Source organism: Myxine glutinosa, chromosome 14 (genome assembly GCF_964187855.1).
Source record: "Myxine glutinosa chromosome 14, kmMyxGlut1.1, whole genome shotgun sequence".
Classification (NCBI taxonomy): domain Eukaryota; kingdom Metazoa; phylum Chordata; class Myxini; order Myxiniformes; family Myxinidae; genus Myxine; species Myxine glutinosa.
The window spans coordinates 28,748,562-28,770,629 of record NC_136274.1 but is presented as its reverse complement, the minus strand read 5'-3'; the positions used below and the strand labels follow the sequence as shown (position 1 = coordinate 28,770,629).

Sequence of the window (22,068 nt, the reverse complement as noted above, 5' to 3'; positions counted from 1 at the left end):
ATGGGGCGGTGTACTTTGAATGTATCTGTACTTGTATGAATAATTGGTTTATATTGAAGTGACTCATATAATGAAAGGTAATGGGGAGAACATATTTGGCCTTCGGCATCGCCTAACAGGTTACCTGTGATGTCGAGTCGGACGCAATATTAATTATGGCGTTTGTGCTTGTAAATGTGATTCAAGGTCCAAAAACAAACTTCTTGTCACTTGTCCTTGGAAAATGAATATTCTGATAAGGAAAACTCACTTGTCATCACTTCTGACTCGTCCAAACGATATCAGTTGATGTCTTTCAGTTATCAGGTTTACTCGGTAATGAAAGAATTTTGGGGTTTCAAAGGCAAAGCTGATTCATCAGATTGTGAGGCACACCCTCCCTGAGAATCTGGTTCACCCAGATAAAGTATCTGTGTGCTGTCAATTTTGTATCACCTGAGGCATACAAAACCTGTATCACCTGAGGCATCTGGTAAATTATTATTTGATTTGTAAATTACGTATTTTAAAATGTCAACTCGTAATTCAAGTATTTCAATTCGATGGCTGGGGTAAAGGCAGAGGTGGGTGATGTCACAGCAAACAGAGCAGTAGAGATGTGACTACTTGTATAAAAGCGACCAAACTCTCATAACCGCACCTGGCTTCGTCCAGACACCACTACTTTACCCTCCTCTGGTTCCCGCAAACTGAAGGGCAATTGGAGTCATGGAGAGCACAGGGAGAAGCTTCTTCCTCCTAGTCATTGCACTGCTGTGCTCTGGCCATCTGGTCCTTGGAAGCCATTTTCGTGGTGGGACCATCAGCTGGGAATACATTGGTGGAAACGAGGTTTGAGAATTTTCTGACTTCAGTGACTGAGTTAAATGCCAGGATACATTCGTGCAAAATTTTGGGCGAATCACTTTGTCTCTCAATTGTTTTATGGTTAGAGTCACATTTGGAACTAGAACGGCACTCGGTAGAGCACATACCGACGCCAGGCTGAACAGTTTAGGTTTTATAATCCGCTGATAGGTCGGATCTGCATTTGGACCTCAACCAAAATCTAATCGGCTTGTTCTTGTCATTTACCCAACTCATCCAAGTTTTGTTATAACTCGTCCACAACTTTTTGAAATATCATGTTACATATCCTTTTTGGCGAATCACTTTATCTTTTCACTTCATCACTTCATCACAAAATCACTTTATCATCAAACGGCGTTTTGGCAATCACTTTTATATCTTGGGTTTGTTGATCTGGAGAAAGCATTCGATAGATAGGGTTCCACGCGAAGTATTGACATGGGCATTGAGGAAGTTAGAAGTGGAGGAATGGTTGATCAGAGTAGTGATGGCAATGTACGAGAGAGCGCGCACAGCTGTAAGGACGAAGGATGGGAACAGTGGTGAGTTTGAGGTGAATGTGGGAGTGCATCAGGGGTTGGTACTAAGTCCACTACTATTTGTAGCTGTGATGGAGGTGGTGGATCGGAATGTAAAGGACGATTTACCGTAAGAGTTGTTGTATGCAGATGATCTGGTGTTGATTGGGGAGAGTATGGATGGACTGAAGGAGAAGATGAACAAGTGGAAGGAATGTATGGAGACAAAAGGTCTGAAGGGTAATATCGGAGAAGGTGATGGCAAGTGGTAAAGCATGTGGTGAGGTGGAAAGAACTGGGAAGTGGCCATGTGCTATGTGCAGGAACGGTGTCGGAGTGAAATCCATTCAATGTATAATGCGCGCTGAGTGGGATCATCAAAAATGTAGTGGTCTGAGAGGGTCATTAACCAGTGGCAGCTACATTATTATTTTTTGGATACAAGATCGAGGCTCATGAAAGAGCTAACATTAATCACACAAAAAGTCAAACCGACACATAAAACTGTGGGAGGGAGAGGGCTTGGGGGAGGTGGGAGAGGTATAAAACATATGGACACTGCAAGGACTTCCAGGAAAGAAGTTGGAATTTCGAAAAGGTGTATCTGGGGTGAATTAGCGGGGGTAGAAAAGATCAAGGTTTTTGATGGGGGAAGATAAGAGATGGTGGTGAACAGCTGTTTTAAAGACCTGGAGGGGGGAGTGGGATTGAAGGGAGTGGGGGAGTTTGTTCCAGAGGCGGGAGAAAAGGGGAATGAAAGAGTGAAGGTGAGCAGAGAGCCTAGATTTTGGCAGTTTAACCATAAGAGGGTTGCCAGCAGATCTTGTGCGACCTGCAGGAATATTTGGGGGACAGAGCACAGAGAGAGCTGGGGGAGCAAGGCCGGAGAGGAGTCGGTAGAAGACAGAAAGTCCACCAACCTGCCTGCGGTGAGTGACTGAAAGGCCCTCAGAGTTAACTTCATCGCAGGAGATTTCAATGATTCTGAAAGCTTTGGTTTCAACAGCGTGAAGCCGAGCTAGGTGTGAGGCAGGAGCACCTGCCCAGAGGGGGGAACAGTATTCCATTCAGCTGCGGATGAAAGCCTTGTATGTGGTGAGGAGCTCAGGTGTGCCTAGGACACATTCAACTGTAAGGTGTGCACAGAGGGAGCTGCAGATGGAGGAAATGTTGAGTTGGATCTTGGAGACGGCGTGAAGCTGGAAGGTGTGAAAACATTTTGCTACCTCGGAGACATGCTGAATGGAGAAGGTGGATCAGACTCGGCAACGGTTGCTAGAGTGAGATGTGCATAGAAGAAGTTTTGGGAACTGAGTGGCGTGCTGACGGGGAGGGGAGTGTCGTTGAAGCTGAAGGGAAAGGTGTTTGCTGCATGCATGAGAAGTGTTATGATTTATGGGAGTGAGCCATGGGTAATGAACGAAGAGCAGCAACGAAGGTTGGAAAGGGTGGAAATGCGAATGGTTCGATGGATGTGTGGAGTATCGTTGAGAGAGAGGAAGACAAATGATGAATTGCGAAAGATGATGGGAATAGAGCATGTGATGGATGCTGTGAAGAGAAACAGGTTGAGATGGTTTGGTCATGTGTTGAGGAAGGATGAAAGTGACTGGTTGAGAAGAGTGATGGAAATGAATGTGGAAGGAAGTAGAGGACGGGGAAGACCGAGAAAGACTTGGCTATAGATGGTGGAAGAAGAAATGCGGGCAAGGGGGTTAATAAGGGGAGATTCAGAAAATAGGGCAAAAGGAGAAGATCGTCATGGGGCCCGCAAGGCTAACCCCCGCTCTAGCAGGGAAAATGGGCTTAAAATGTGTGTTGTTGTTGTTGTATAGCGTTTTTGGCCCTATCACTCAATGGTGAAGAATCATTTAGGAATTGAAAGAATTATCGTACCCGGATCCGGATTCGCATCTTCATCAAAATCAAATCGATTCATCCTTGTCACACACCCAACCTGTCCACCAAGTTTTGCCCAAATCTGTCCACAACCTTTTGAGATATACTGTTCAAAACCAAACAGCCAGACAATTTTTCGGATTTGGACAAGATTTCCAGGTGGGGCAAATGCAATGAAGTTAAGTTTAATGCTTCTAAAACTCAATTTCTTCCCATCTCTCTCTCTAAAACTCCTCTCAACTCTCCAATCTCCTTTCAAAGTTCCTCAGTTACACCAAGTGATACAATAAACTTACTAGGTATTACCCTAACATCAAATTTATCCTGGAATCCACCAGGATATCCCGGTGATATCCCAGGACCAGGAATCCCGGTGTGTACCCCGGTTTAGAATAGGTACACCGTTTCCCTGCGCGTCGTAAGAGGCGACTAAGGGTTGGCGTCAGGAAGGGCATCCGGCCATAAAAACATTGCCTCAAAAAGGGAACCATGATTGTCATGTGGCCCGCCAGGCTAACCCCCACTCTAGTGGGGAAAATGGCCTTAAAACGATCATTTATTCATTCATTCATTCATTCAATCCACACATTACACAAATAGCTAAGTCTGCCTCTAAGAAACTGGGAGCCCTGTTGAGATGTCGAAGATTCTTCTCCTCTCAAAAGTTGCTTCAACTATATAAAGGATTGATTCACCCTTGTATAGAGTACTGCTCGCACATCTGGGGCGGTTGTAGTTCCACATACTAACTGGACAGAATTTAATCCAAAGTAATCCAAATTATCAACTCTCCCAATCTGACCTCAAAACTCGACCTGCTTGATTTACGCCGCAAAGTTGGCTCTTTCTCTTTTCTACATATATTTATTCGGTTTCTGCTTCTAAGAACTTGCTGCTTGTGTACTTCCACCATTAGCGAGACCACAAAATACTTGACAAGCCACTACATCGCATAATAAACTGTGTACCGTTGGCAACTCAAGGATGGGCCATTATGATATTTGTTTCTTTCCCACCACTGCCAAACTCTGGACTTCTTTACCTTCCAATGTATTTCCAAACACTTACGACCTTCCCCTTTTCAAAAAGCAGATTTTTTACTTCCTCAAAAACTCTGACTATTTTCTCTTTCTTCAGTTTTCTATCAATGCAGCTCTTTTATTTAAGGCCTCAATGAGGATGATATAGTCCTTGATTGGAGCCTTCAACATAAAAAAAAACAGACAGAGGTGAAAATAACCTCCACAAGTCAGGAGACGACGATGGTTCAAGAGGGAGCGGTATTCAATGACAACGGTGATGGATGCTGTGAAGTCTTGACTGTCTTCACAACATCAATCACAGGCTCTATTCCCATCATGTTTCGCAATTCATCATTTGTCTTCATCTTTCTCAACAATACTCCACACATCCATCGAACCATTCGCATTTCCACCCTTTCCAACCTTCGTTGCTGCTCTACATTCATGACCCATGTCTCGCTCCCATAAATCATGACACTTCTCGTACATGCAGCATACACCTTTCCCTTAAGCTTCAACGACACTCCCCTCCCCGTCAGCACTATAACTGAAACAGGCCCAGACAGGCCATGACCGGAAATGTCAAAATGGTTACTGACCTTGAAATGAGATAGAAAATAATGTATAATCAGTTATGATTATGAGGTTAGTTAGCGACACAATACCGAAAATTCGGTGAAAAATGAAATGAATTAAAAAATATAAAAAAATGAAAAATCGAGCTCCGTGGGGCTAGACACATGACATTGGCCTAACCAAATACCGAAACCCCTGTCAGATTCCACCAACTCCCTCGGAGAAGATGTAGCTTGAACTCAATTACCCCCTAAAAATACATCTTTTTCGGGCGTGGCTGCGCCCACAATGGGCGCAATACGCCCACTCCAGGCAGGACACAACTAGATCATGATATCAACCTCCCACCCAAGTTTCATCAAGATCGGATGATATCATCGGGTGGTTATGCTGCGGACAGACAGACACACACACACACAGACAGACGCACACACATGACGAATATAGTGGTCACTTGATAACTCGTGAACCAATGATAACACTTTTTTCAAATCTCTTTCATAGTCAACTCCATGTATTTACTCACAATAGGGCTTACAAGAAAAAAATGTTGTTGTTTAACAGAAGTCGAGGCTCATGGAAGAGCAGATCTACAATCGGTGAGATGAATGTGTTAGGGTGCTCGTAACAATTGTAAGTGCTGAGCAACGACCATATGCAAAGTTGACTGCAATGCACAACTTTTGCCTGAAATTTAAGAAACAGAAATAAACAAGAAAGAGCGATCAGAGATTGCGAACCCTCACCAGGATGTATTTTCGGTGGTTTTTAAGGCTTTTGTGTTAAGAAGCACATGGCGGCCGAACCACGTGACCGGTGACGTCATCATTATTTCTTTTCTCCACCAGTTTATGCCTCCATGGTGCTGAATAAATTTCATCTTGATAGGATGAAGTTTTGTACTTGTCGAATTATGACGTCATAATGGAGGCACCTACGCTATCATCATTAACAAATTTTATTCCCCATGGAGAGTTCTTTAAAATGAGCCATGTCTCAATTTTTTCTATTCAGCGCTTTCGGAAATATAGAGGAGATATAGCAGAATCCAGCCACAACTTTGAGATATCGTGCAGTACTCAAAAAAATACTCAAATGACTCAAAAGACCGAGAGGACCCAAAAGACAAATGACCCAAAAGATGCCGATGAACTAGAAGACACAAAAGACACAAAAGACCCCAAGGACACAAAAGACCCCAAAGACACAAACGACCCCAAGGACTCCGAAGACTCAAAAGAAGAGTAATTATGCCTCTTATATTGGATTTGTAGACGGTGGCTTGCAAACTGAGCATCAATATCTGTGTACAGAAGCGGTATTTTTAAATCACAATAAATACAAGGCACAGGGTGTGGTGAAACCACAAAGACTCCAGACATCGTGAGTTTTATTTCGATAGAACTCCACAGCATCTATTAAAAAGAATAGTAATCGAATAAGCCAGCGTTCATCAATGCATCATATAAAGCCAGTCATATAAAGGCACATTATCGTTCTTACCAACTTGAAGCCGGACGAATGCAGACAATCCCTCTCCCGACAACTCAGCCCCTTTTATAAGCCGTCACCGGTTAAAGCTGAAACTGCAAGAGGTATCAACCATAATTTCATCACACAGGAAGGTGAAATTTTCTGCACGTGATGTGCAATGCCCACAGAGTAAAATGAGTGTTCATTTACGTCTGTAGGATGTCTAACAAACAAAGATGATATTGTAGCGGCTACCGCTGGGTTTTCACAATCGCCTTGCACCTATCAAGGACGCGGAGCAATCACCATGCCGGGCTCGTCCAGGACGCCCGGGCAGGCTCGCCCTCAACTTGCCAGGCCGCAGCCAGGACGCTGGGCCACGCCCCCTCTCGCCTTTCCTGGGCAAACGCTCCGGGATAATATGTATATATATTGCTGCCCGATAAACGGGCTTTTCAGAGTGCCTGAGTGTTTGGTTTGATTAAAGCAACTCGGATGAATTCCAGCTTTTTGTCGCGGCCATTCTTCCGATCGACGTGGGAGCCCCAGCTCCTTCATTGGTGACCTACCGACATGGACACGGCAGTCGCCCTTAAACTGCCTACCTTCTGGGAGGCTCACGCGGCGGTTTGGTTCACACAGGCGGATTCCGTGTTCGCCCTGCGAGGCATCACGGCCGACGACACCCGCTTCCACCATGTGGTAGCAGCGCTCGGTTCGGCCACCGCGGCCCGCGCCCTGAGCCTCCTCGAGAGCCCGCCAGCCGCTGACAAATACGGCGCGATTAAGAAGCTTCTCCTCGACGCTTTCGCCCTCCCATCGGCGGAACGCGCACGGCGCCTGCTCGACCTGCCCGAGCTCGGCGACACGCGCCCTTCCGAGCGAATGGACTACATGCTTTCACTGCTCGGCGAGCACTCTCCGGCATTCCTGTTCCGGGAGCTGTTCCTCCGTCAGCTGCCTAACCCGGTACGCCTCGCCCTGGCAAGCACGACGATCACAGATCCCCGGGCCCTTGCCAGAGAAGCCGACAAGATCTCCGCCACAGGACAGCGCATCGCAGCGGCGACATGGGACCCACCGCCATCCAACGCAACACCCATGGCGCCCGAGCACCCGGCACGGTCGACGACCGAACTGCCGACGCAATTGGCGGCCGCTACACTGAGCCGACCACCTCCAGCACGATGACCGGGGCCTCCACCTGACCAAGCGTGGTGTTACTATCATGCCAGGTTCGGACAGAAGGCCCGGACATGCCGACCCCCGTGCACCTTCGGCAGGCCGGGAAACGGCCGGGCCGGCGTTCATTACCAGCCATGAGCGCCGGCCACACGGGCAACTTACTGTTCATCACGGATAAAGCGTCCGGACGGCGCTTCCTGTGCGACACCGGCGCCCAACTGAGCGTCATACCCGCCTCTGACCAGGACAGGCAATCCGCGGTTTGCGGCCCCTCCTTGGTTGCGGCCAACGGATCGACCATCCGCACCTTCGGCCCGCGCAACGTCACCCTCTGCTTCGGCGGCCAACGCTTTGCTTGGACGTTTGTAACCGCAAACGTGCCCATGGCTCTGCTAGGCGCCGACTTCCTCTGCGCACACGGACTGCTGGTGGACGTCCAACGGCATCGTTTAATCAACGCCGAAACCTTCAGCTCCCTGGTATGCACATTGAGCAGCTCCGCGCCGACTGAGCTGTCATGCGCCGTCCCGGCGGCGAACGAGTTTGCTCGCCTGCTCACGGAGTTCCCGGCCCTCACGCGGCTGACGTTTTCGGCCGTCGCAGTACGGCATGGGATCGAGCACCACATACCAACCACGGGCCCGCCGGTCTACGCCAGGCCCCGCCGCCTCGACCCAGCCAAGCTCGCCGTGGCGAAGGCCGAATTCGACGCGTTGGAGCACCTCGGCATCGTGCGGCGCTCCGATAGCGCGTGGGCCTCGCCACTGCACATCGTGCCAAAGCCGGGGGGTGGATGGCGCCCGTGTGGCGACTACCGCCATCTCAATGACGCTACCACCCCCGACAGGTACCCGATCCCGCATATCCAAGACTTCTCCGCCCGTCTGGCGGGACGGGTCATTTTTTCGAAAATTGATCTCATACGGGGATATCACCAGGTACCTGTCAGGGCGGCCGACGTCCCTAAAACGGCAGTCATCACGCCGTTCGGCTTATTCGAATTCTTGCGGATGCCGTTTGGTCTCAAGAACGCGGCTCAGGCGTTCCAGCGCTTGATGTACGGCGTGCTGCGTGACCTGCTGTTCCTTTTCGTTTACCTGGACGACATCCTCGTCGCCAGCACGTCCCGGGCCGAGCACCTCCTCCACCTCCGAACACTGTTCGGGCGCCTCAGCGAGCACGGCCTCATCGTCAACCCGGCCAAATGCCACTTCGGCACGACGGCCGTTGATTTTTTGGGCCACCACATCACCAAGAACGGGGCCATGCCGCTGCCAACCAAGGTCGAGGCCATCACCACGTTCTCGCGTCCCCGCACCATAAAGGCCCTGCAGGAATTCCTGGGAATGGTGAATTTTTATCACCGCTTCGTGCCCCGCAGTGCTCAACTCATGCGGCCCCTCTACGAAGCCCTCCGGGGCAAGCCGGCCAAGCACGACATCGCCTGGTCCGCAGCAATGGATGCGGCCTTCCAAAGCTCAAAGCGGGCCCTCGCCGATGCAACACTGCTCGCTCACCCGGTGCTCAACGCTCCCATCACCCTCACCACGGATGCCTCCGACTACGCGGTGGGCGCCGTACATGAGCAATGGGTGAACGGGGTTTGGCAGCCACTCACTTTTTTCAGCCGGCAGCTCCGGCCGAACGAGCTCAAATACAGCACGTTTGACCGGGAGCTCCTCGGTGTACACCTGGCCGTCCGCCATTTCCGCCACCTCCTGGAGGGCCGACCTTTCACGTCGTTCGTCGACCACAAGCCGTTGGTTTACGCCATGGCCAAGGTCACGGAGCCGTGGTCGGCCCGCCAACAGCGCCACCTCTCCGCCGTGTCGGAGTTTACCACGGACATCCGGCACGTCGCCGGCAAAAACAACGCCGTGGCCGACTGTCTTTCCCGGGCCAGCGCGAACGCGGTCCACCTGGGCGTGGACTTTGCGCCTATGGTGGCGGACCAAACCACCGACACCACGGTGCAAGCCCTCCGGGCGGCGGACACGGGCCTCCGCCTGGCCGACATCCCCTTCGCGGACACTGTCCTGCTCTGCGACGTCTCCCAAGGCCAGCCTCGCCCCATCGTGCCCGTCACCTGGCAACGCCGCATCTTCGCCTCCCTCCACGGCCTTTCCCACCCGGGCCGGAAAGCTTCCCAGAAGCTGGTGTCGGCGCGATTCGTCTAGCATGGCCTTCGTCGGGACGTCCGCGATTGGACCAGCACCTGCACGGCCTGCCAACGGGCCAAGGTCCACCGACACACCCAGGCCCCCTCTGGCACCTTTCACCGTGCCCGAACGACGTTTCGACCACGTCAATGTGGATCTGGTGGGCCCCCTCCCCCCGTCATGGGGGTTCACACACCTGCTCACCATGGTGGACAGGACCACCAGGTGGCCAGAGGTCGTTCCCCTCGTCTCCACCATCACCGCCGACGTGGCGCAGGCTTTCATCGCCACCTGGGTCGCCCGCTTCGGCGCACCGGCGGACATCTCGTCAGACCGCGGACCACAGTTCACCTCCGAGCTGTGGGGCGCGGTCGCCCGCAACCTGGGGGTCAAGCTCCACCGTACTACGGCCTACCACCCCCAAGCAAACGGGTTGTGCGAGCGATTCCACTGCTCCATGAAGGCCGCGCTCATGGCCGGCCTTCAAGACGGCGGTTGGGCCGACCGGCTGCCGTGGGTCCTTTTGGGCCTCCGCACGGCCCCCAAGGAGGACCTCCAGGCATCCACTGCCGAGCTTGTCTATGGCCAGGCGCTACGCGTCCTGGGCGAATTCGTGCCCGACGCTACCAGTCCCTGGTCCACAGCTCACCAGCGCTCGGACCTCCAGGAGGCCGCCCGACGGTTTGCCCCCGTGCCAACATCCCACCACGGTGACCCCCAGTCCTACGTCCCCCCAAGCACTTCGCACAGCGGAGTATGTTTTTGTGCGTCACGACGCACATCGGGGGGCCACTCCGGCCGCCGTACGACGGGCCCTTCTGGGTGCTGCGACGGGACGACAAGTCGTTCGTCATCGACATTGGCGGCAGGTCGGACCGGATTGCGGTGGACCGCCTCAAGCCGGCGCACGTGGACGTCGACCACCCACCACGGGTGGCCCTTCCGCCGCGGCGAGGCCGCCCCCCGTCCACGGTGCCCCCCACTCGACCGCCCACCACCACACCGGACCCCCTCCCACGACCCGCCAGGGGTCGCTTTGGCCGGGTCATCAGGACCCCCCTCAAATTGACCCTGCCGGTGCAAGTCGATTCTGGGGGGACGTGTGTAGCGGCTACCGCTGGGTTTTCACAATCGCCTTGCACCTATCAAGGACGCGGAGCGATCACCATGCCGGGCTCGTCCAGGACGCCCGGGCAGGCCCGCCCTCAACTTGCCAGGCCGCAGCCAGGACGCTGGGCCACGCCCCCTCTCGCCTTTCCTGGGCAAACGCTCCGGGATAATATGTATATATATTGCTGCCCGATAAACGGGCTTTTCAGAGTGCCTGAGTGTTTGGTTTGATTAAAGCAACTCGGATGAATTCCAGCTTTTTGTCACGTCCATTCTTCCGATCGACGTGGGAGCCCCAGCTCCTTCATTGGTATCCTGCTCAGGCGCTAGGAATGGAGGGGGACACTCAAAGAGACAGGGAATACCCTCGACAGACCCGACCAGCCGCTCCCCAGGACTGCCTTAGCCCGAGCAACCCGTTCAGAGGAGAAGGGATTCATGGGGAAGACGAAGGGACGGACATTCCAGGGTTCCTGCCACCGATAGGGCAGGAAGGACGACACCCCTCACTGTCAGGGCTTACGGGGAATGAGATCCCACAGACTATGACAGGAATGTTCCTGTTGAAACATATAGGTTTACAGCCAGCAAGAGGGAGGGGCAAATGGTGACGGCTAGGATACCTTGGAGGGAATCCGACTTGACTGCTATGGAAGAACGGGTAAAAACCTTGATAAAAGATCAGCCTAATCAAGTGTCCGAATTTATGCGAATATGGATACAAAATTCGCAGGCGGATTGGCGAGACATCTGCCATATGGGAAAAACTATATTGCCCACGCGGGTATGGAAATATGCGAAAATACACGCTCATTGGCCAAATGCAGACCCAAACCCACCCCAAGCGCCGGGGGTGTGGGCCAATACCATCGAGAAACTGCTGGCTGGAGTACAAACCACTTTAATGCCAGCTGCGGGGCCCGACTGGAACAAAATATTTGCTTTAAAACAGAAACAAGGCGAACCGGCAGCGGACTGGAGAGAAAGAGTGGAAAGAGCACTGGTTAAATGGGGAGGGTTTGCCCAGGCACAGGACCTTCCCAGAGTAGTGAACAACTTTCTCGTGGAAGGGATGAGGCCCGCAATTTAAAAAATGCATACAATTAGTTAAACTTGGGTGGAGGAATGCCCCAACCGACGAATTATGTGAAGCAGCTGACCAATGTAGTGACTGTGATGAGAAAAAAGCCGAGGTAAAGGAGGACATATTGCCAATGTTGATACAGGAACGACGGGCCCAATTCAATCATAAAGGGGGAAACTGAGACCGGGAGCACGCTCAGAACTGGAACGCTAGGGCAACTCCCCAAGATAATTGGGACTATGATGACGAAAATGACTAACAATGATGGTGATATACAAGTCAATATGCAGACGAAGGGACCATGTGGACCACCCTGGCTGCAACAATGGGGACAACCGGACCAGCAGCCAGCCAGGCGATCGAGGCGACAGGGACCGTGTAATAACGGCAGACACCCCGCACGCTCGGCTCCGCCGGCTCCACGGGGGCGTGCTTCCTCTGTGGAAAAATAGGACATTGGAAACGTGACTGCCGACGGCTCCGGCTCCGTGGACCCCTCCACCGGGAAACCAAGCAGCCTATTGACGGGACGAGGACGGGTCGCCTAAAGAATGTCCCCTTGTAACAATGTCACCTACAGAGGAGCCGACTGTGACTGGACGTGGACGGACGACAGATAGAGTTTCTTGTGGATACGGGGGTGACCCGTAGTACTATTAATAAAGGGCAATTACCATCACTACGCCCCACGCATAAGAATGTCCAAATAATGGGCGTTTCGGGCTTACCGCAAGCGCTCCCAATTTCTGAAGAGGTGAGAGTGGTGTGCGGCCCGCTAGAAGCTAAACATGCTTTCCTAATGACAACCACCACTCCTATTAATTTATTAGGACGGGATTTACTTTGCCGATTAGGCTGTCAAATTTCATGTATGGAGCAGGGAGTTTTCATAGATATTGCAGAATCTAAACGTGACCTATTAATGGCACTGGACCAACGTGTATTGGTGGAGGCCAGCAGGGAGATTTCATAGATATTGCAGAATCTAAACGTGACCTATTAATGGCGCTGGACCTACCGTGTATTGGTGGAGGCCAGACGAAGGGGCTCTGACGAATGTGGTAGAGATAATTAATTGATATGGTATGTTCCGAAGGTGAGGAACTGCGAGATTGGTTACAAGTAAATCGAATCACGATGAACGTAAGATACGACCCACCCCACTGTACAGCTTATTACAACGCAAAGGGGTACAACGAGGAATATCGGGAGCTAATTAAAGACTCGCTGGGCAAGACCTCGAACGTGCATTTGTCACGCGTATGGATTGGCCGTGAGGGGGTAGGGATCGAGGTAAATCTGACACCGGAGCAACATGCGCAATCTCGTTACCCCGACGGAGTAGAGGCTCACGTCACTGTCACAACTGCTCAAGGTTGGCCACCGGAGAGTGTGGGCTGGATGATGGGACGGCTACATCGTCCAGGCAAAATAAGGTTTCACTTGGAACAAATTGCAACAGAAATTATTTCACCACAATGCATTTCTAGAAGGTCCCCAGAACAACATACTAAAAGTCCCAAGCAATCCCAACATGGGAAATATGTCTAATTTGCATAATCCAATATGGCCGCCAATCTGCAATATTTCTCTCATATAACGAATGATGATCTGTCTATTGGTGACAGATACACGAGTTTCATTACAAAATCACCATACTATGCTTATATAAAGATGTTCAGCTAGTGAAAATTGCTGTAGTGATTGCTGTAGGTATACAAAATGCTGGAACATCCAACTCAAACGATTAAACAGATTTGTCATCCTCCTCTGTGAAATCTGGCAGTTCTGCATTGGTACAACTTGTACCATGACATTCCCCGCACACAGCACTGCATGTGAGACCATATTTTCTACAAGTACATCTTCGTGTATTGCAGTCCTTTTTACAGTTGCAGCAGATGACGTCCAGGAGTGCTGATGGTGCTGCAGCCTGATCTGTCAGTATTGGTAGGCAATGTCCATCTACTATGTGCCATCCCCACTCCAGTGGATTTAGATCGATCCCTTTCCACTGCTGTATTTGGTGGTACACACGAAGGCTGTGGTATCTTGCAGCTGCAGAGGTGGGTGGCAGGGTCTGTGGCTCTACATGTGAAACATTCTTGGTGACCTTCTCACAAAACCGCTTGTACCGTAAGGTGTCCAATCCTTCCTCAGATCCTCCATACGACACTAGTGCATGTTCTCCTGCCTTGGCGATAACCTTCTCCTCCATTTGATGTGTTTGACTGAAAACTTTAGCTTGTTGATAGAAGAAGGCATCGTTCATGATTGTTTTCAGTGCTAGACCCTTTGCCAAACCAATCAGACGAGAAGTTGTATCGCAACCAAGAATAGCATGTACGAACAGCATACAGTCACATACATCACTGCCAAGCAAATTCTTTGATTGCTTAATGTTCCAAATCCTGTTCTTTCTTGAAGTTTGCTTTGGTTCTGGTATCAGGAACAAGTCATGTGAGTCCATTTCAGCATGGTGAATAAGAAGGATGAGTAAGTCCGTATCATCTCCCACCAGGACAGTGTCTGTTGTTCGTGCAGAGGCGACAGCTGTTTGAACAATTAACAAATCAGCATCCTGCTTCGCATGAAATGTATTGCACCCAGCTGTCTCCAGTTTGTCACTCAGATAAGAAATGAAGTGCTGTTTGTTCCTCGCATCGTTCAAGAAATCCTCTTTTCTGGATTGAATCACCATTTCACCCGCGAAGTGAACTGTCACACCAGTACAGGCTGCTGTCCTTCTCATGTGTGTGGCATCTTTCGTTGATGGGTCATCATTGTAGCCATCAAAGACAACAGTAGCATCAGCATATTTCTGTACAACATAGTTGGTGTATATATCACACACATAATCAAAGGTAGAACCTCTTGGCCAGGGTAGTCTGTGAAGTAGAGCACCACCATCAAGGATGTACTGGACATTTTCAGTAGGTTCTCGTTGTTTCTCTGGGATGACTTTCCAGATAGAATCAGCAAGAGTTGCCTTATTGGCCTGCAGTGGAAGGGAGGAAGATTCGAACAATGCAGGAGGGTGACTACAGAGTTCATACTTGAACAGTGATGGAACATCTTCACAGCGTTCAGCGACAGTTATCAGCCTCTGGAATATCAGCTGTGAATCCACCTTCACAGATTCGCCTTTGATTTGGACAGTTGATCTTGTACCGAGTGTCTTTGCTCGATCAGCTTTTCGGAAGACAAACTCAGACAGATTTCCCAACCATTGACGCTATAATCCGTTCACCAACCCCTCTTGATCTTTCAACATTGACTCCTTCCTGAGCTGTCATGCCATTTGCAATGTTGAGCAGTGTACTGTTATTAACAAATGGGTTTCTCTTTTCAAGATAACTGATAAGGTCAAGGGTGTCGCTGACATCTCTAGCTTGTCTTGCTGATGATATGTTCTTGTGTTGGTCACTGGTTTCATATGACACACCACTGAGCTTTTGCATGGCATCATTGATGTTTGCACACGCTGGCATAGATAGGAGCCACACCAAGCGCTGGGTTTCTGTCATCCCCTTTCCTCTTGTAAGTCCCCCACTTGTCTTAACACTTCTCATGAGCACTTGTTCAATAATGAGATCGGTCGACAATCCTGACCAATATCTGTCGCTATGTCTCACCACATGGTATCCCTGCTCAAATTTCTGGTCGACTTCTGGGTGTGTCTCTGGCAGATTTAACATCATTTGAAGATAGATATATGCAGACTTTGCATATAGTATGTGTCCAGATGCTGCAAAGTATTGTAACATTTCACGTACTGATTGGAGATGCATTTTCCAATTGCCTGTGCGTTCAGCCTTGAGAAACCTCTGTAGAATGTCTACCATTTCCATATATTGTACCCAGAGTTCTGCAGTCCGCATTGTGGTCATTATATCCTTCTTTTCCTTCAGTTTACTTTGAATTCTGGTCCAGACATCTGCCAAACACACGTTTTCTCCAGATGTTGTAGAGGAAACTGCATTGTCATATACTTCTGCTGCTATGGTCGTCGGTTGTGTCAGAATGTTGTTCGACATCATCACCTGTCATCACTTCATCAGGGTCCTCTGCTTTCATTTTGGATGGCACTGGTACATTGTATGCGCTGGACAGAAGGATGGTGTTCAGTGCAGCATCTACTAGCATGTGACCACGGACTGCTCTGGACACAGCCTTGCCAGTCAACATGTGGCTCAAGGCTCAAGGTTTCAATGCCAAACAGGAAATTAGAGCTGTCTCCCTCGACATATCACGTGCCTTCGACACGGTCTGGCACCCCGCTCTGCTCACCAAACTCTCCTCCTTTGGTATCCATGGAAATCTCCACGCATGGCTGGCGGACTTCCTCTCTAGTCGTCGTCAACGTGTGGCCCTGAATGGGTTTCTCTCATCTCCTCTTCCTGTTCAGGCTGGAGTTCCCCAAGGCAGTGTTCTGGGCCCCGTGCTTTTTCTGGTCTTAATCAATGATCTCTCTGACTCTCTCGAAAATCCTCTCTATCTCTTTGCTGATGACTCCACTCTCTGCCGCCCCATTCCTCTTCCCTCAGATCGGCAGTCTGCTGCCTCCTCACTCTCTGAAGACCTGGACAAAATCACAGACTGGTCAAACAAGTGGAACATGTCTTTCAATCCTGACAAATCTCACACTCTTACTATGTCTCTCCGAAAAGATCGACTGGACAACCCTCCCATCTACTTTCTCAACAATCCTCTCCAAGAAGTTCTGTCGCTCAAGATTTTGGGTCTCACTATCTGCCATGATCTTTCTTGGGAAAACCACATTTCCAAGCTGGCCTCCAAAGCCAGTCGCCGACTGGGCATCCTCCGTCGTGCGAAGTCCTTCCTCGGCACACCTGAGCTCCTCACCACATACAAGGCTTTCATCCGCAGCTCAATGGAATACTGTTCTCCCCTATGGGCCGGTGCTCCTGCCTCACACCTAGCTCGGCTTCACGCTGTTGAAACCAAAGCTTTCAGAATTATTGGAATCTCCCGCGATGAAGCTATCTCTGAGGGCCTTTCACTCACTCACCGCAGGCAGGTAGGTGGTCTTTCTGTCTTCTACCGACTCCTCTCCGGCCTTGCACCCCCAGCTCTCTCTGTGCTCTGTCCCCCAAATATTCCTACAGGGCGCACAATATCTGCCAGCAACCCTCTGATGGTTAAACTGCCGAAATCTCGGCTCTCTGCTCACCTTCACTCTTTCATTCCTCTTTTCTCCCGCCTCTGGAACAAACTCCCTCACTCCCTTCAATCCCACTCCTCCCTCCAGGTCTTTAAAACAGCTGTTCACCACCATCTCTTATCTTCCCCCATCCAAAACCTTGATCTTTTCTACCCCCGCTAATTCACCCCAGATCCACCTTGTTTGAAATTCCAACTTCTTTCCTGGAAGTCCTGGCAGTGTCCATATGTTTTATACCTCTCCCACCGCCCCCTTCCCATGCCCCCCCCCCCAAAGCCCTCGCCCTCTCTCAGATCTCTCGATGTCTCCATGTCTCTCGGTCCCTGCTCTCAAATGTTGTGTTTGTGTCCTTCCCCCTCTCTCCCCATCTTGTCTACCGCTCCCGATGTTATATGTTTTATGTGTCGGTTTGTCTTTCTGTGTGATTAATGTTCGCTCTTTCACGAGCCTCGATCTTGTATACAAAAAAAAAAAAAAAAAAAAAAAAAGGTGTTACCAGCGTACACGACCTCAAGGACTTCTTCCAATCTGGAACCTGCCATCAGATGCCCGATGCTACCCAGGAAACTAATTTCCATGTGAAACCCTCCCAGTTTGAGGACCATTCGCCGGAGATGACTGTCAACTGGTTGAGATCGAACAATTGATAATGCTTTCCAACACAAGGGTTGATCGAATGTGAGGACAGGAGTAACACCATGTTGCATGGCCTGAGCTGACACAAACTTTAGTGTGGAATAGATACAATTTGGATCACTAGGATTGAGATCAATCATTGGAAGTGTTACGTGTTCCTCCCCGCCCTCCTGGTCTCGGTATACCTCCGAACCCCGAGAGGAGCCACGGCAGAAAAATACGTTATCCTGTGTCAAAATTCACTGGTGAAACCACACCAATTGCAAATAATACAAACACGAATAATACAAACAAATATTGTATTCAAAATCACACAAAAATAACAGTACAACAATAAAATAGGAATCAAGAGTACAATCAATATCTCCTATGATGGTACCATCCGCTAACATGCATAAGGTAACTCACTGTGCTCCAAGTGAGTGGAAAAGAACCTTCCCCAGTGTCTCTATATTCCCGTCTTCGAGCTCAGAGTAGGTCCCCTCCAGTGATCAACGGAACGATGTCGAATCGAAACCAGAATCTCGTTGAGGACAGGCACAGACACGCCGCCCAAAACGTCACAAAGGCGCACACGGCCCAAAGCGGAGAAAATGGTCACGTGGTTAAAGCGGCACAAAGGCGCCCTCACGGCGATCGTGTTTTTGGTATATTAATAAATCTTGTTACTCCTTTTCATCCTTGGTGGAACTTCGATTGATTCACCGACATTTGGTACCAGGAGTGGGGTTTTCGACTCAGAGTCAAGGGAGAGGACGGACCCCGGAGGGATCGAGCAGAGAGACTGGCCAGCATCCGATTCGATTAAGGTGAGCCTTTGTGCTGGGGTTATCAAAAAATTACGTGCTTCACTCTCTCGCTCTGGGTTTAGTCCATCCTCCTCTTCGTCGTCCAAGCTCGGGCCATGGACAAACTGTAAGCACGGGTGTTTTGCCCAGAGTAACGAGTTTTATTGAAATACCAAGGGTAGGACAGTTAGCAGGAAAGGGGATTGTGAGGTAGACGCAGGGCGACACCTGTAAGACCAAGAACATCCCAGGAAGGAAGGCCTAGACAGACAAGATGAGAAACAAACCAGGAAGGGAGAGTGAGCCCCTCAAAAAGACCCAGTCATATTTTATGTATAACAAGCATAGTTATGCTGCTGTTAGACCAGGGAAATCATGGGCTGAGCTAACGAAGGACCTAAGTAATTCCTGGCCAGAGGAAGGATCATTTGCGCTAGAGAAATTAGGAGCGCTGTATGGAGCTTTAGACAAGCTGGAAAAAGAGAAAAAACATTTCCCATCCGACTATTGGAAGGTTTATGGTTGGTGGAAAGAGGAAGCTATGATAAGATAGGCAGCGTCGAAGCAAGCTAGTCTGACAGGAGAAGTACTAAAACTACAAGGAGAAAGGAAGCAAGTGGATAAAGTTCAGGAGAAAACGATCAAAGAAATAGTTAAGCAGGCAAACCAGCGATTGATGCCGCTGGTTCAGAGTAGAGACCCCGCATCAGGGGAAATAATTACCAGACACCTACCCTCCCAAGACCTGGGCCCTGTCCGCGGGCTCCAGGCACCACCCTCCCAGCCCCCACCCCTGTAACCAGCGTATGGGCCCCCAAAGGACGGGACATCAGCCCCCTCAATAGGACAAGACACAGGGACAATGGGTCGTTCCAGCGTACGTTAAAAATGGATGTTGGTGTAGCGGCTACCGCTGGGTTTTCACAATCGCCTTGCACCTATCAAGGACGCGGAGCGATCACCATGCCGGGCTCGTCCAGGACGCCCGGGCAGGCCCGCGCTCAGCTTGCCAGGCCTCGGTCGGGACGCCCGGGCATGCCCGGGCATGCCCGGGCAGGCTCGCCGTCAACTTGCCAGGCCGCAGCCAGGACGCTGGGCCACGCCCCCTCTCGCCTTTCCTGGGCAAACGCTCCGGGATAATATGTATATATATTGCTGCCCGATAAACGGGCTTTTCAGAGTGCCTGAGTGTTTGGTTTGATTAAAGCAACTCGGATGAATTCCAGCTTTTTGTCGCGTCCATTCTTCCGATCGACGTGGGAGCCCCAGCTCCTTCATATATATATATATATATATATATATATATATATATATATATATATATATATATATATATATATATATATATATATATATATATATATATATGTATATATATGTATATATATGTATATGTATATATATGTATATATATGTATATATATGTATATGTATATATATGTATATATATATATATATATATATTGTTACAGATACGACTTTGATGGTATGGTGGGCCGAGCGGGATGGCCGCCGTATCCGTACAAGTTACCCGATTGTACTCGAACGTCGACGAAGCCGCGCTATGCTGGCTCAATAGGAAAGAGAAGACACCCGGCTGGATTATAATGACACAATACGACACCAGGGGTTCAGTTCTCAAGTATATTCGTACGGAAAAAGGTTAGATTACAACTACAAGAGGGACAGCATAGGAAGACAGGCACTTAGACACACTCTTATATTAACCCTAGACAGACCACAGATAAACGGGACAACGCTGACTCACACGGGATTTGATGGCAAGGAAAGCGGCAGTCGATGGCTCAGGTGCACCTGGCTCAGGGACAGAATCACGTACGGTGGTGTCCAGCAGATGCGGGGAGGTCGCTCAGCGCTCGTGGGTCGCGACTTTGGTGGAGATGCCGGGGAGGTCGCTCAGCGCTCGGGAGGGTGGCGTCTTGTCCTTCCAAGCTCGGGGCGCATCTGACGTCACGTCCGGCGCGGGGCCGCGTATATCCGGCGGGGAGTGACACGCCCTCGGCTCGTTAGCGCCGCCCCAGATGGCATCGGCCCATGGCTTCTCATTGGGTGCGGGGGTTACCGGCTCCGCCCTTGACGAGGGGCCGACAGGGAGCCCCTTCGTGGTAACCCCGTGGAGCGCGTGGTCAATGGCGGCTAACCGAGCCGGAAGGAGGACGCCCACTCCCCATGCCGTCACCGCGCCGCCCCCCTCTTTTGTTGTTGTTGTTGTAGTTGGCGCTTCTTCATGGGGAAGAGATGCGGAGAGGTATGGGGAGGTCCTAAACTTCCTAACAGGTGCCATATAATCACATTCTGGTGCAACGAAGAGTCATAATTAATGGAAACAAGTCCTTAACTGACATAGATTAAGAATAACTAGCAAGATGTCCTATAATTGTCTACGTGTGGTGCGGGGGACCTGGGCACGACATTTAATGGGGGGATGAAGGGGAAGATCGGCTCTAATGGGTGTTGTTTACAGACAATGGGACTAGGGAATGGGGTAAGGGAGAGTTGGGGAGTATCGGAGAAAATAGGGGAATATTTACAAGCGGATATGGAGGCCAAATTCCATATTCGCAACATTGCACCCTTCTCTACCCTCGGGGCGTCCCGACCCGATAAACTTTTACCTACTTTAGTGTGGCACGCAATGTAGTTCCCTCTACTATTAACTCTACCCTGAGTGCGACAGTTTTATAGATATGCACAAATGAGTAAATATGTCCCCCTGCGACGTTGCACCCTTCTCCTCTCAGAAACACACCCACAGGATAACCGAATCCGGAAAGAATTCTCAAACTAAACATACAGCCGGTAGGGAGCATTATTTACAAGACTACGCTGATATTTACACTACGATCCAGGACCTGTCTTTGGAGGAACACATGCAGATGTTATGCATAGAGAGAGCGCGCTTGCCAACATCGATACACCAACCCACGAGTGCTCTGTGGCCGACGGCCTTTAATAACGTGCAGAGCACCCTTTCCGAGCATCAACAGCACCACCCCACCACCAATCGGTGCAGTCACCATTGTTCATTGGAATAAAAATAACTTCAACAACCCCTAACCCTGCAGGTGTCTCTTGCTCTTCTTGTGGTGCACTTGGTGGTAATTATTAGTGGTTCACCTGTATGGCATAGGTGCCCCGTTGACCCATAGGTCCATCCCCGGGTGGTGCTTGGCCGCAAAAGAACTACGGTCCATTGTGGGTGGCCACCAACATTGCGGTCCATATGGTGTATCGATCCAGGCAACAAGCAGCGAAAGTGCAGGCCCACAACTGCGTAGCCAGCACCTCTCTCTCCTCTCTCTCTACCCCAAAGCCAGATCCTCGGAGGTGGGAGACAAAAGAAGAAACAAGTGAGTAAGGTGGTAAGGGCGCAAAAGTGCACGCAATGCAAGGTAATGCACACTGGGGGCACATGGGAACCAGGTGAGACAGGTACGTTCCTATCGTACGCCCCCCCCCCCACCAGGTAACCTACATGGCCCCTCCCTTACCCCTTACTGTATCCACACAACACAACACTACCCATAAACATCTACTTTACAAATCAACAAACATCCCTACTG

At 50.2% G+C, this 22,068-nt stretch overlaps 1 protein-coding gene across 2 annotated transcripts in view; it reads left to right on the top strand.

The window, feature by feature from the left end:
* The first annotated feature begins 559 nt into the window (after window positions 1-559).
* The window catches only part of LOC137439585 (uncharacterized), a 136,811-nt gene continuing 115,302 nt past the window's right edge, over window positions 560-22,068 (top strand). Inside the window, exon 1 of one of the 2 annotated variants that reach the window (XM_078768067.1) lies at window positions 560-831. In XM_078768067.1, coding sequence (XP_078624193.1) covers window positions 709-831 — 123 coding nt within the window. In that variant the 5' untranslated portion in view covers window positions 560-708. The remainder of the gene's footprint in view (window positions 832-22,068) is intronic. The other variant, XM_078768068.1, reaches the window with a different exon arrangement.